General features: G+C 36.3%; 2 protein-coding genes across 4 annotated transcripts; one reads left to right on the top strand and one right to left on the bottom strand.

Moving 5' to 3' along the window:
• Positions 1–656: 656 nt before the first annotated feature.
• LOC111482721 (beta-glucuronosyltransferase GlcAT14B-like) lies at positions 657–4,498 on the top strand. Of its 3 annotated transcripts, none has more exons than XM_023128646.1 (5): positions 657–1,023; positions 1,628–2,343; positions 2,423–2,498; positions 2,585–2,700; positions 3,603–4,498. In XM_023128646.1, the coding sequence occupies exons 2-5, from the start codon at positions 1,770–1,772 to the stop codon at positions 4,100–4,102; spliced, it is 1,266 nt and encodes a 421-aa protein (XP_022984414.1). In that variant the 5' UTR covers positions 657–1,023; positions 1,628–1,769; the 3' UTR covers positions 4,103–4,498. The 3 variants fall into 3 exon arrangements, with proteins under 3 accessions (XP_022984414.1, XP_022984416.1, XP_022984413.1); XM_023128648.1 differs by lacking the exon at positions 657–1,023 and adding an exon at positions 1,030–1,457; XM_023128645.1 differs by lacking the exon at positions 657–1,023 and having other exon boundaries at positions 1,030–2,343.
• A 216-nt stretch (positions 4,499–4,714) lies between these two features.
• Positions 4,715–9,957, bottom strand: LOC111482717 (probable serine/threonine-protein kinase At1g54610). Its single transcript, XM_023128642.1, has 8 exons — positions 8,905–9,957; positions 8,481–8,765; positions 8,068–8,385; positions 7,716–7,943; positions 6,530–6,630; positions 6,141–6,252; positions 5,450–5,914; positions 4,715–5,280 (listed from the first exon to the last, which is right to left on the bottom strand). Exons 1-8 carry the CDS (start codon positions 9,310–9,312, stop codon positions 5,074–5,076), a joined length of 2,124 nt encoding a protein of 707 aa, XP_022984410.1. The 5' UTR covers positions 9,313–9,957; the 3' UTR covers positions 4,715–5,073.
• Positions 9,958–13,932: the final 3,975 nt, after the last annotated feature.

Raw genomic sequence — 13,932 nt, 5'->3', positions numbered from 1 at the left:
TTTTTACTCAACTCATAATTATATTTATTTTATTTTTAATTATTTAATAAAATAATGATGGAATTTTGAGCTTGTATATTAACATAGCCATTGAATTATATGAATATTATAGTTGATTATGGCGAATATTAGCTAAAATATTATAAATACCTATCAAAATTATTAATTTATTAATTTATTAAGTTAGTTCATATTTGACATTTTATTCCTTCAAATTTAAAAGTAGGTCAAAATTCATAATCAATGGTAATTAAACTTATTTTTAAAATTTTATTTTTGTTTTGGAATTTAATTAAGAATAAATTAAAGTGTTCTAGATTCAATTATTACAATCATAACATTTAATGAAAAAGTGATTTTGAGTTGTCTTTTTTTATCTTCTAAAAATGTAAATTATTGAATAATTTAAAATTTTAAACAAGAGTTTGTCTTTTTCAAGTAAAATAATTATGTCCCTTTTGGATGTTGTACATTATTGAATGTTATTTCGTTTAATTATATCACTAACAATTAATTAAACCAAGATTACAATAAACAACAAAAACCAAATCTGCAGATAATTCATCATTAATAACAGAGATTAATTTATCAATCATGAAAATCTAAACTAAACTTTGGGTAAAAAAATCAAATCTGTTCAGATAGAACACCAAATTCCGCCATTGTTGAAAGTTGAAATGCACAGAAGCTTATAAGATAAGCTGAAATTCACATCAAATGGGAGGAAATTGTGGGGGGCGAAATGGAAAGTTAGGCAAAAACAATGGAAAATCACAAACTTAGGTGCAATAAATCCGAACCCCAAAGAACATAAAAGGCTGTTTTCCTCTCTTTTTGCCTTTTTTTTTTCTCCCAAATCTCTCTGTGATGCAAACACTTGTCCTTCTCCTTCCCCTTTTGCCCGAAAAAGCTATTCCCTCATTTCAATTTCGATCTCTCTAAATCCGTTCGTTGTTCTTTATAATTCCCTCCTTGTTTCTTACACCAACGCCATTGTTCTGCTCCAATCACAGAGAACGGCAGGTTTCTCTCTCTCTCTCTCTCTCTCTCTCTCTCTCTAGTTCTTCGTGTTCTTGTTGCGTTTCTCTCTGTTTCTTCCTTGTCTTTTACGTATTCTCTTGCCCCCATGGACGATTCTTGCTTCTTTACATTGTTTTTGTCTTCTGGGTATTCCTGTTTCATCCTCCCAATAGATTTTCCCCTGGTGGGTATTGGGGAAATCGTTTGTTTCTTGAATCCCTTCCTCATATTGATTTGATTCTTTGATGGGTTTCTTTGGATTCTTGTGATTTTGTTTCTGTTCAATGATTTAAGGATCTGTTCATCTGGGTTGCTCTTGTTCTGGATGATTTTTATGGCATTTCCTTCTTTTAGACTGTTTCTTCATGGATTCTCTGTAATGAACAAGTTATTTTCAATGTTCATCGCCCATTTCTTGTCTGATTTGGAATGTACAGGTTAGGGTTTCTTAAGCTGTTCTTATCTAGTTTTGGTTTAGAATTCTGGGTTGTGTTCTTATTTTCCTTTAAGAACTTACTGATTTGAGGCCTTTGTGTATTTGTTATATTCATCAACGTTGTGTATAAGTATGAACTATTGATTTATTGCATTTGTTTTGTTTCTCAAGGGTCTTGGTCCAAACTTCAACAGCTTGGGGTTGTCATTTGGTGCCTTGATCTTATCAAAAGACTAGCAAATAAGCTAGACCCTGCCGTCAAGAATGATATATAGAAACTAGAGTTGATATCAATCCATGATAAGATCTTGTGATGGGGTCTATGAACATGGAGAGGAAATGGATGTTTCCTCTCGTGTTAAGCTCTCTCATGTTCATATTTCTTCTTGTCACCTTATTCAACCTTGGTCTTGTCTCCTCACTTTACACAATCAATTCATTTTTCGCAATCTTTCCCGCTCAAATGAAGACTATAAACAACACGGGTGCCGTTTTTGCTGAATCAAAGATCGTTCAACCTTCACCTCTTAACGAACCAACGATCCCTCGTTTTGCTTATTTGATTTCTGGATCAAAGGGTGACTTGGAAAAGCTATGGAGACTCCTTAAAGCATTGTATCACCCTTTGAATCAATATGTTGTCCACTTAGACCTCGAGTCACCGGCGGAGGAACGTTTGGAATTGGCCTCCCGGGTCAGTAACGAGTCGCTTTTTGTTGAAGTTCAGAATGTTTTCATGATCAGCAAGGCTAATATGGTTACTTATAGAGGACCCACCATGGTGGCTAATACTCTTCATGCTTGTGCCATCCTTCTTAAGAGGAGTAGGGACTGGGATTGGTTCATCAACCTCAGTGCTTCTGATTATCCTCTTGTGACTCAAGATGGTTTGTTCATATCATTTAGCTTATGAACTTGGAATGAACTTATTTGATTTAATGAACTTTCATTGGTTTTGCATTGCAGATCTTCTCTATACGTTCAAAAATTTGGATCGAAGCTTAAATTTTCTTGAGCATACAAGCCAGTTGGGGTGGAAAGAGTTAGTATAGTGTTCTTTCATCTCTTTCATATTGGCCCATATTGTATAACTTGTTCTTATACTTGCTCACTTGATTGTATTTACAGGGAAAAACGAGCAATGCCGTTAATCGTAGATCCCGGTCTGTATTCGAAGACCAAATCAGATATTTTCGACGTCAATCCATCTCGAACTTTGCCTACAGCGTTTAAATTGTTTACTGGTTCGTGTTCCTCTATAAACCTTTGTTCATTTTGCCTTATCTTCCTAGTGTTTGAAAGTACATTGGGATCAATTGATTTGCATAGGAGTTTTGTGTGATTCCATGTCGGTTTGAGAGGAGAACGAAGCATTTCTTGTAAGGGTGTGGAAATCTCTCCCTTGTATACACGTTTTAAAACTGTGAGGTTGATGGTGATATGGAACGGGCGAAAGTGGACAATATATGCTTGTGGTGGGTTTGGGCTATTACAAATGGTATTAGAGCCCGATATTGGGTGGTGTGCTTGCGAGGATACTGGGCTCACAGGGGGTGGATTGTGTGAGCTCACGTTGGTTTGAGATGGGAACGAAGCATTTCTTGTAAGAGTGGAAACCTCTCCCTAATAGACGCGTTTTAAAATCACGAGGTTGACGGCGATACGTAATAAGTCAAGCAGACAATATTTGCTTGTGGTGGGCTTAGGCTATTGCAAATGGTATGAGAGCCAGACATCGGGCAGCGTGCCAGCGAGGACGCTGGGTCCCCAAGAGGGTGGATTGTGTGATCCCACATCATTTTGAGAGGTAACGAAACATTTCTTATAAGGGAGTGGAAACCTCTCTCTAGTAGACGACGTTTTAAAATCGTGAGGCTAACGACGATATGTAATGGGCCAAAGTGGACAATATCTACTAGCGGTAGGCTTGGACTGTTATAAGTTTGAACTAGTCTGTACTTTGTAGTGCTCTTTCTTTCCTCATCCAGTAGTTGAGTAGATTCGGTTTCGAGGGGTTATAACATGCCCCAAATGTTAAAATTTGCTTGTAAGGAAGATGCTTTGTATGTATCAGTATTGCCAGCCACTCAACGACCTGCGTCGTTGAATCTTTCGAGCGATCAAATAACACAACTCTCTTCTGCAGGTTCGGCATGGATGGTTCTATCTCGTGCGTTCGTGGAATACATCATTTGGGGTTGGGATAATCTTCCAAGGACTCTTCTCATGTACTACAGTAATTTTGTGTCCTCTCCTGAAGGTTATTTTCACACTGTCATGTGCAATGTGCCCGAGTTTGCTACTACAGCAGTGAACCACGACTTACACTATATCTCTTGGGACAACCCCCCGAAACAGCATCCACACACGCTAACTCTTAACGACACAGAGAAAATATTCACAAGCAATGCTGCCTTTGCTCGGAAGTTCAAACAAGATGATCCCGTGCTAGATCGAATCGACAAGGATTTGCTTGGTCGAAAGAAAGGAGACTTCACTCCTGGTGGTTGGTGTGCAGGCCACCCTAAGTGTTCGACAGTCGGTAACCCGAATAAACTCAAACCAGGCCAAGGAGCTCAACGGCTTCATCGTCTTATAGCTAGACTGGTTTTGGCCAGTAGGTCTGGGGAAAACCAGTGTAAATGAATTTTGTACAAGTAAAACTCGAGAAGGCAGAAGCAGAGAAGGGGAGACAGCTATCTCCCGGGTTCGTTCGAGCATCAACTCGAAGAACGGTGCATTGCTGAAGTACAGGGAGCAGAATTATACAGACCATGGCTACAGCAAACATTATAAACTAAAGGTTAGCACCAATAGTAGCATTAAATGCATTTTTCCACAGGTTGGGATAAGTAGAGCTTGAGCTCTACTGTTTATGTAAAAACTTTATCCCATACTCCCTTTCTATACATGCTTCATTTTTTTCCCCTTTATAGTATATGCTTTCTTATTTAGATATTGCAAGTCAGTTGATTGTCCAAACTGCCCTTGTATTTTGAATGGGAAACGAATCGAATAATTGAATTGGACACTTTATGGTCATTTTGCTAGTTCTTGCCTTTTGTGTCACGACTGTCACACGTCCCTTGTCTTTTGTGACGGTGACCAAAATCTAAACTAAATCCAAAGTGTTAAAATGTTAAATTTAAAAACTCGAGGATCAAAATGCAACTAAACTCAAACTTCAGCCTGTCGTAAATATCAATATCTTCAAAATTGAGATGTTGTCGATATTTTCGCCCTTGAAATCATTGCAAGTAATGGATAAGAAGAGAATGTGGTAGTAAAATCTTTCTGGTCTCCAACAATTCTCTAGACAATGTCATATTCACTTGAACTATACAGCCTAAGAGGCCAATTTCAGAAATACAAATTCTCTACAAGAATGGCCAAAATATTCAGAGCCTACATAATTTGCAACCAAGTTACACGTGTTACCTTGCGAGCGTGTACAAGAAGAGAGGAAGGTTTTCCGACCCTTTTTTGTCTAAAAAAACTAGGAGGACTTCCCTGTACAACCGGACAGTCATTTGATCACCATTTCTAGAGTAGTATCTGCTCACCTAACAATGAACACTTAACATTTGTTGTCGTTCCATATCTACCGATCTCCTCGCTTAATGACCGGAGACGAATAATGAATTTGTTGACATCTGTTTCCCGTCGGCTTGAACCTTCCGTGCCTTTGCCTTGTCAAGCCGAGCTCGTCTTACTGCTTCTTGGATATGGCGATCGTGGTCCTTGAACATTTGGTCCATGTTGCTTGAGGGAACCAGTAATGGACCAGAGTAGTGAATCTTATGACCCTTTGAGCCATAACCCACCTGTTGTATTAGTATTATGTACATGAACAGACACTCAGAAAACCATGGTAAGAGCAAATAGCTCAGCTTTACTGGCTGATATCGACAATCTTAGTAACGTAAAAAACGATGGCAATGCAAGAAAAAATGCACTAGAAGGCATGGTACGATACGGCGTTTGTATACTTACAACTATAGGGTCTTTGGTGCTGCTCCTCTCTTTGTCATGTGAGCCTACAATACTGTGATTTGAGAACTTCTGGCCCGGTAGCATCGACGACTCTGAGGTTTCTTTGAAGGAACCAGGAAACCTGCCAATTAGTTTTTTAACCTCTCCTTGTGAAGAGTCAGACTTTTCCCTGCAATCTTCAGCCAGCATACTTCTTCTAGCTGCAACTAGTCCTGAAGTTGCGAACGATTCGGCCTCGGTTGAAATTTTGGGAGCGTCATCAGAGTTCTTACTAGCCTTTGCCCAAGCAGCCCGCTGAGCAAGTGGCCCTGAATGTGAGGCTTTCTTAGGATGACGCACGAGAGAATCCATTCTTTCTGCTCCTTGTGAAGGTCTAGGTGGATCGATAGGAAAACCCGATGCTTCTTCTAGATGTGGATTAAACTTCTCACTCCGGCTCTTTGAATTGAACTGACCTTGTCGTTTCTGCAACGAGTAATCTTATTAGCAAAACATTTCAAGAGAAAAACAGAGCAGTTAGACAGACTTTGAATAATGTCATGGATAGGTCGACGTCGATGGGTTAGAGGAAGGGGCCAAAAAGTTTCCAAGTCATCGAAAACCATAAAAACGAGCATGAAAGTCAACTGAAATACACCAGTTCCCCAGCTAAATTGCAACACCCCTTTAACATGGTTCAACAGAATGTTACCTGCATTGATGAGGCTAACTCGGCATTGGCATCAGGTGCAGGGACGGCTCGAGACTCACTATTTTTCCTTTGCAGGTCAAGTCGGTGTCCCTTGCTTCCTACTGCTCCTTGTCTACCAATTTAACCACAGGAAGTTATTTATAAACCATGTAAATTGTTTTCATAGCACTACAGATTGGAAAAGTACAGTCCGATAACCGGGTAAAAGATCACAAATCACGATCAATCGACCTCCCTAAATAAATTGACAGTACTCCAGGTTGGTGGTACTGAAAGATAACTCGAGTTTAATTTATTCCAAGATTCATTAAGAATATCAGACATTAAAATTTTAATTCCTTGTGAGATTTCAGCGAGGAAAGTAAGTTGATAAATGAACAATCCAATACCTTCTAGCTTCCTCATCCCTTATCTTGGCATCCAATTCTTTGCTGGGAGGATACTTTGGCAAGCTTGAAGAATCACAAGGAAGAGGCTTTGTTGAAAAGAACTGAAATGAACCATCCAAAATAGACCCAACATAAACAAATTGTACTTACCAAATCAAAATAACAGAAAAAAACATACGAAAAATACCGACCGAAAATAAAAAAGTCTAGAAAAAATAATAGCATTGTATAAAGTTTTTGGTGTTAGAAATAAAACCATATAATAATATGTAGAGAATTATTCCGGTGGAACTCATCTTGTAACAGTCCAAGCCCACCGCTAGCAAAACTGTCCTCTTCGAGCTTTCCCTTTCGAGCTTCCCCTCAAGGTTTTAAAAACGCGTCTGTTAGGGAGAGGTTTCCACACCCTTATAAAAAATATTTCGTTCTCCCCAACCGATGTGGGATCTCACAATCCACCACATTCGAGGCTCAGCGTCCTCGCTATCACTCGTTCCCTTCTCCAATCGATGTGGGACCTCCCAATCCACCCCCCTTCGGTGCCCAACGTCCTTGTTGGCACACCGTCTCGTGTCCATCCCCCTTCGGAGCTGAGCCTCTTCGCTAACACATAGCCTGGTGTCTAACTCTGATACCATTTGTAATAGCTCAAGCCCACCAGTAGCCGATATTGTCCTCTTTGGGCTTTCCCTTTGAGCTTACCCTCAAGGTTTTTAAAACGTGTCTTCTAGGGAGAGGTTTCCACACCCTTATAAAGAATGCTTCGTTCTCCTCCCCAACCGATGTGGGATCTAATATATTATAACCAAAGTGACAGGGGCTCTCCCTTCCTAGCATTATGTTAATGGCTTCCCATAGTTAATCTCCAGAGAGGCTTCACCAAATCAAGGTCCCGGAGACAACAAGATTTTAAGTTACTAAATTTTGAGCAAGGGCTTGAACCAATGGGAATCAATGGCCTTAGAGAATAACTCCAAACATTCTAAGCCCATACCACTAGGACTCCCTTTAAACAGATCTACACAACTCGACTCAATAAATACGATCTACAGTCTACGATGACTTCAAAAATGCCGGGATGAGAGAGCATACACGAAGGGATAAGAAACGTACACACTTGATGAAGATTGGATACTCTGATATAACAGTATTATAAGAAAGAAATGTATCACCCAACACAACATACTTCACTTTTAAGGGCGAGAGCAGCAGAGCCACGATCAGCAGGATCTACCGAGAGTAACGTCTCAATGAGAGCTAAAGCTGGTGCAGGGAAATCCTTAAACGTGTCTGCAACACAACGTCGATAGGGCTGTTGGGGCTTAAATATCGTTGCATGTGGCAACCTTGATTTTCTCCAATAATCCTCTGAAGGAGAGCCACAGAGTTTAAATATTTTATGTAGCTGTTCCACCTAAAACATATAAATCAAGTGTCAATACTTGATCTAAAGAAAAGCTAGGAAATCATGATTCCAAACATGTGATAGAAACATCGAAACGTGAGCTACGAGTTTTGTAAAATTAAAAATAATATACCTCTGTTCTTCCTGGCATAATGGGCTTCCCAGCATACAATTCAGCAAGTATGCAGCCAGTACTCCATAAATCTACAGCTATACCATAATAAGTAGCGCCAAGTAAAAGCTCAGGCGGTCGATACCAAAGAGTCACAACCCGACTTGTCAGTGGCTGATTTTGGTGGATATCAAAAAGACTTGCTAAACCAAAGTCAGCAATTTTCAAGATGCCATTGTTGTCAATTAAAAGGTTCGAGCCCTTTATGTCACGATGTAGAACTCCATGACTGTGACAATGATCGAGTCCCCGTAAAAGTTGCTGCATGTAACACTTGACCTGCCCCGAGATAAATTACACTTAAGATTCAGAATTAATAAGTGAACCGAGAGCATGCAGATGAGCGTCTTGGAATGCTAAAATCCAGCAGTTACCTGCGCCTCTGTAAACTTCACGCCAGGGTGTGAAGCAAGTCCTGCCAAGTCATGTTCCATGTACTCGAAAACAAGATAAAGGCTGCAAGACATCCTTGATGTGACTAGACCCTCCAGCTTTATTACATTTGGATGATCGAGTCTACGCAATATGTGAATTTCCCTAGCCATAAAGCGGACGCTCTCGGGTTCTAAGTTGTCGAACCTTACTTTCTTCAAAGCAACGATTTTCTTTTGGTCAAGGTCACGAGCTCTATATACATTACTATAAGTTCCTTGGCCAATCTGCACAAATACACATTTTACGACTATTACAATCATCCTAATCTGCACATATACGCATTTTACGACTATTACGGGGTTTGAGTCAGTTACGAGCAAGCCAATGACAAAAATTCTAAAGCAAAACATCAAAAGAACATACTTTATCCAATTTCTCGAAAGAATCAGCTCGTCGGGGTAGCCAGCCTCTGATTGCCTCTCCAGCAACTGCAGCCAGCCATGAAGGCCACCCGGCAGCAACGTGGTCTCCCTCGGCTGCCTTCGGAATTCTACCCATTGAAGGATGTTGAGCACCCATATGCTCCATCTTCTCCCTCTTCCTCTCAAAATCCTCACCCTGCATTCGACCCGACCCATTAACTTGCTTGTCAATCAACATCACTCTTGCATCATTACCATCATGCTGATCTTTAGATCGATACACTTCTTCCCTTGTCGATGAAGTCACTCTCGCCACACGCAGGTCAGACGAGGTCTTACTCGACAGCCTCTCCCTTGGACTTTCCTTGCTATCTTCAATAGCAGAGGGCTTACAACAAACGGAACCCATTATGTAAAATAACCACCCCCAACAATACCCCCTTTCAGAATCAATACTCACCCTTCAAATCATCCAATACTAATATATCCTCCTCTTCTAACATTCCCATAACGCGAAAACTCAACAAAAACTCAGGAACTAAACCTAAAACACCCACAAATTAGCTCATTACAACAGCAATTAGCATCCAATACTCAATATCAGTAAAACTCAACTAAGCCAGAACAGCCACAACTCTGAATTCTAAGCAATTTCCGCAATAAACCCCCAAAATCTTGCCAAATCCTACCAAAATTCAGACTAAAAGCATACGCAATAAGCTTAATACATTCCGGAACGGCACTCGCAACGTATAGAAAAATCTCTACACTAAATGTAATCAAATCCCGAAAATCATCCACTGAACTTACAGAAAGCCAATAATGAACCAAAAGAGATGATCCTCGAAGTATTTCCACGTTTTCCAAGGAGAGAAAATGGCTGAGAAAAAGAAATGCAGAGAGTGAAGGTTATGGAGTGAACTGGGACCTGAAGAAGGAAGACATGGATGGATCTAGGGCACAATGATAACAGAAGAGGAATCAAAGAAACGGAAAATCGTAATTTAAGAACCTAAAAAAAAAACGAAATTATCATAATTGCCTCTCTGCAGCTTTCAGTAAGAGAGAGAGAGTGGCCGCGAAGTGCCCATTGAGACATTCTTCTCCATTTCTCCACGCGCTTCTCATAGTACGTGTTACACACTTGATTATAAAAATTAAAAATAATAATAAAACCTAAACTTTGCCCTTTATTTTTATAAAAAATATATAATTTTTTATGCATTTCAAAATTACTTTTAAATAGAAAAATATTATATTGCTGATGACAATAAATAATACAATCATTTATGATTTTGAAATGTTTATAAAAATTTAATGATAATATTAAATTTTAACGGAATGAAATTTCAAGAGTATTTTTATATAATTTAATTATTTTTAATCTACGTTCCTGCTCCACATCCATACGGAATAAGATAGAGTTTTTACTATTATGAACAACTTCCATCATATATTTCTCATCAAATATTCACAAGTAATAACGTCGATCGTGATTTTGTTCGTCAATCTCGGTAGGAATCTCGAGAGAAGTGAAATCATCGTGCCATATAAAATCATAGATGGGTCACCCGAAAAATATGCAAGCTACATCTATCTGTATTAGAGATTGACTTTGATTTATTTTTTCTCAACGGAAAATCTTGCTCATTTTTTTTCTTTTTCTTTCTCTTTAGTCCACGGGAGAGCTAGTGAACACACCAGCGTTCTTCTCAAAAGAGAAATAACTTGAACAATAAAAAATTGATATTAAAAAAATTCTTAATTTCATATCTCTTCTAAAATTTTAAATTTCATTCTTTTATAAATAATATTAAACTAAATTTATTAAAAAAAAAAAAAAAAAACACCCATTTGAAGACTAAAAAAATACATGTTAATCTATATTTACCAAAAATTATGATTGTATAATTGTTGCGCGTATAAGACACGCGCGTGAAAGGAGAGTGGAAGGATAGCAATAAATAACGCCCCACTCCTCTCGCTCTCCTTTCCCTCTGTCTCTGAGCCTGAGAGTTTCTGCTCAGTGATGGTCGTTTGGCTTTTCATCTCAATTCTTTTTTATTAATTAATTAATTATTTATTTATTTAATAATATATATATATATATATATATATTTTTTTTTTTTTTTTCAAACTTTCATAAATAGTGTTGGGTGAGAGTTGTAACGACATTTTAAATTGGTTGTGTTATGACCCGAACAACATGAATAAAATTCATATTTCAACCCAACCATCTATTTTCGAGCTCTGTTAAATCGTCGGGTTATTTTTTAAATTATTAAAATATTGTTAAGACTTAATAAAATTGAAGACATTACAAACCTCAATATATTTTATTTTTAAAGACATTTTTTAACAATAAATAAAATATTTTTATTTTTAAAAACATTTTTTTAAATAATTTTATTTCACTATTGTTTATTTATTTTTATTTTGTAGAAAATTGTTTGGTTGGAGATATGAACAAAAAAAAAAAAAAAAAAAAAAAAAAAAAAAAAAAAAAAAAAAAAAAAAAAAAAAAAAAATTGTCGTCATAATTAGTTAANTTTACTATACCAGACCATATATATCGATGATTAAATTTTTTTTATTTTAATTTTTTTACCATTTTACTTAATAATTGCCTTCCATAAATGAGTTATATTTATTAGAACACGGCATAATTAATAATATAATCTAAAAAAAGTCATTTTTAGACTAGTATAAAATATTTGGAAAAAAATTAAATTTAAATCACGAATTTAAAAATAATGTTGATTAATTTACACGTAAGATATTTAGTTTCATTAATTAGTGACACGTCATTATAAGGGGGAAAAAATAGCCATAAATGGAGGGTGGATAGACTTGGACCCATTTAAATGTATCTCTCTCTGTACATTAAATTATCAGCAGTTGTGAAGAAAAATCATGCACATGAAATTTATGGCTATGCTTTATTTTTCTTGGACCAATCTACCCCTACATGGTACCCCCTTGTTTTCCTTTTCACTTCAGTCAAATTTATTTCACATTAAGGGTATGGTTGGAAAACTCCACCATCTAACTTCAATTTTGTCTGAATCTTCGTGAGAGAAGGACCTCGGAATGGATTTAGGAGTCTTTGTGCGAGCCGATTGTGACTCGAGACAAATTCTTCTTCTTTTCTTACGTGCACTTGATTTATTTTACTGTCGACTTCAAATACCTAAATGCAGCTTTCTTTAAATATGACTCGTTTCGTTCTCCTCCCCAATCGATTTGGGATCTCACAATTCATCCCTCCAAGGCCCAACGTCCTCGCTGACACTCGTTTCTTTCTCCAATCAATGTGAGACCCCCACCAAATTCACTCCTCTTCAGGGTCCAGCGCATTCTTACTAGCATGCCGTCTTCTCTCTACCCTCTTCAAGGAACAACCTCCTCACTGACACATTACCCCGTGTCAGTCTCTAATACCATTTGTAACAATCCTAACCCACCGCTATCAAATATTGCCCTCTTTAAGCTTTTTCTTTTGAACTTCCTCTCAAAGTTTTTAAAACGCACCTGCTAGAGGGTTGCACACCTTTATAAATGGTGTTTCGTTCTCCTCCCTAACCGATGTAAGATCTTACAAAATGTGTATTTTTTAGATTATGAGTCAGATACTTCCATCATATTGAGCGTTAAGTGTTTTTTAGTTGAAACAATCTTATACGGGATGACCTCTCGAAACAAAGCAAACTATAAGAAAACGTCGATATTATTATATTGTAATTTATTTGTTTATGATGGGCCAATATGTCATTTTGTCCCCCAAAGAGCCCAACATTATTAAAGCCTTTCTCATGGATGCAAGTAGACTTTCTTTGTATATATTGAAAATCCAATTTTTTTTATCCACAAATAATTGAACCACAAGCCACGTCACATAAAAAAAAAACAATAATAATTTATTTTGTAATTTTAAAAAAAAAATATAATTATTCCGCCGACTAAAAATAAATATGGTATTTATAATTTAATTTACCAAACTAAATACAAACAAATAGAAATTCAACAAACATTTTTAAAAAATCATATATGGTACATATAAAAGATTGCTTGATAATGATTTTTAGTTTTTTTTTTTAATATGCTTAAAAAAAACATATTAAATTCATAATAATTATTTATTTATTAAATAATATTTATTGAAAATAAAAATTTTAAAAAAATGATGAAGCCCTCCTTGTGAAGGGCAACTTGCATTATATATAATCATAAAGTTGTCTTTGAGCTGACATGAACACAAAATTAGGGCATAAATAATTATGTCTGTGTTTCGTTGGAACCATCATTATTCAGCAATTTTGCCAAGAGAAATTAATATAAAATTCCTTTTTTTTTTTATTATTTAAAACTTTAAATATTCCAAAAACTTATTATTTATGATTTCTTTAGAAAAATTATATATTATTAAACGAGTGATCTAATAAATGTCGATTTAAACATCACTCAATTATTAAAATACTATATTTATTTATTTATTTATGAAATATATTGATTTATTATGATTTTTTTTTAATAAAAATTATATTGAAAAAATAAAAAACTTTAAAATAACTATATTTGTTTAAAAAAAATAATAAACGGAAAAAACTTACTTACGGGGAACATGATCCCTACGCGAATAAATGGGGAATGAAATAGGTAGTGGGAATGTGATATGAACCAAGAGACATCAATCATACAATATGCTTCAATGAAAATGTGAATAAAATATTGTTGAAATTATCCAAAGATATTTCAATTCATTCCACCGAATGAAATTTCATGTTATAAATTTTTGGTAGGTTACAATTTAGAGTAATCTAGAGTTATTGTATTTTATTAATGTATTTTAAGATTTTTTATTTATTTTAGGTTACAATTACATAATGGTTAATTATGACATTAAGTATGAATGTTACCATTCTTGGAACGCCTCTAGTTCAGTAGTTTCATTTTGAGGCTGCATATATGTTGTATTGGTAAAGAAACTTGAAAATATAGTAAAAGAAGCATTTATGCTTTATTTAACCAA

Source organism: Cucurbita maxima, unplaced genomic scaffold, assembly GCF_002738345.1.
Source record: "Cucurbita maxima cultivar Rimu unplaced genomic scaffold, Cmax_1.0 Cma_Scf00008, whole genome shotgun sequence".
Classification (NCBI taxonomy): domain Eukaryota; kingdom Viridiplantae; phylum Streptophyta; class Magnoliopsida; order Cucurbitales; family Cucurbitaceae; genus Cucurbita; species Cucurbita maxima.
This window is presented reverse-complemented; position numbering and strand designations above follow the sequence as displayed.

What these genes read in the sequence shown, in the direction of transcription:
- LOC111482717 (XM_023128642.1), bottom strand. Translation starts at nt 9,312, where the DNA reads ATGGGTTCCGTTTGTTGTAAGCCCTCTGCTATTGAAGATAGCAAGGAA. An exon ending in TGAAGTTTACAGAGGCGCAG is followed by an intron (nt 8,386 to 8,480) that starts GTAACTGCTGGA and finishes ATCTCGGGGCAG; the next exon opens with GTCAAGTGTTACATGCAGCA. An exon ending in AGGGATGAGGAAGCTAGAAG is followed by an intron (nt 6,253 to 6,529) that starts GTATTGGATTGT and finishes TTAAATTGGTAG; the next exon opens with ACAAGGAGCAGTAGGAAGCA.
- LOC111482721 (XM_023128646.1), top strand. Translation starts at nt 1,770, where the DNA reads ATGGGGTCTATGAACATGGAGAGGAAATGGATGTTTCCTCTCGTGTTA. An exon ending in TCCTCTTGTGACTCAAGATG is followed by an intron (nt 2,344 to 2,422) that starts GTTTGTTCATAT and finishes TTTGCATTGCAG; the next exon opens with ATCTTCTCTATACGTTCAAA. An exon ending in AGCGTTTAAATTGTTTACTG is followed by an intron (nt 2,701 to 3,602) that starts GTTCGTGTTCCT and finishes TCTCTTCTGCAG; the next exon opens with GTTCGGCATGGATGGTTCTA.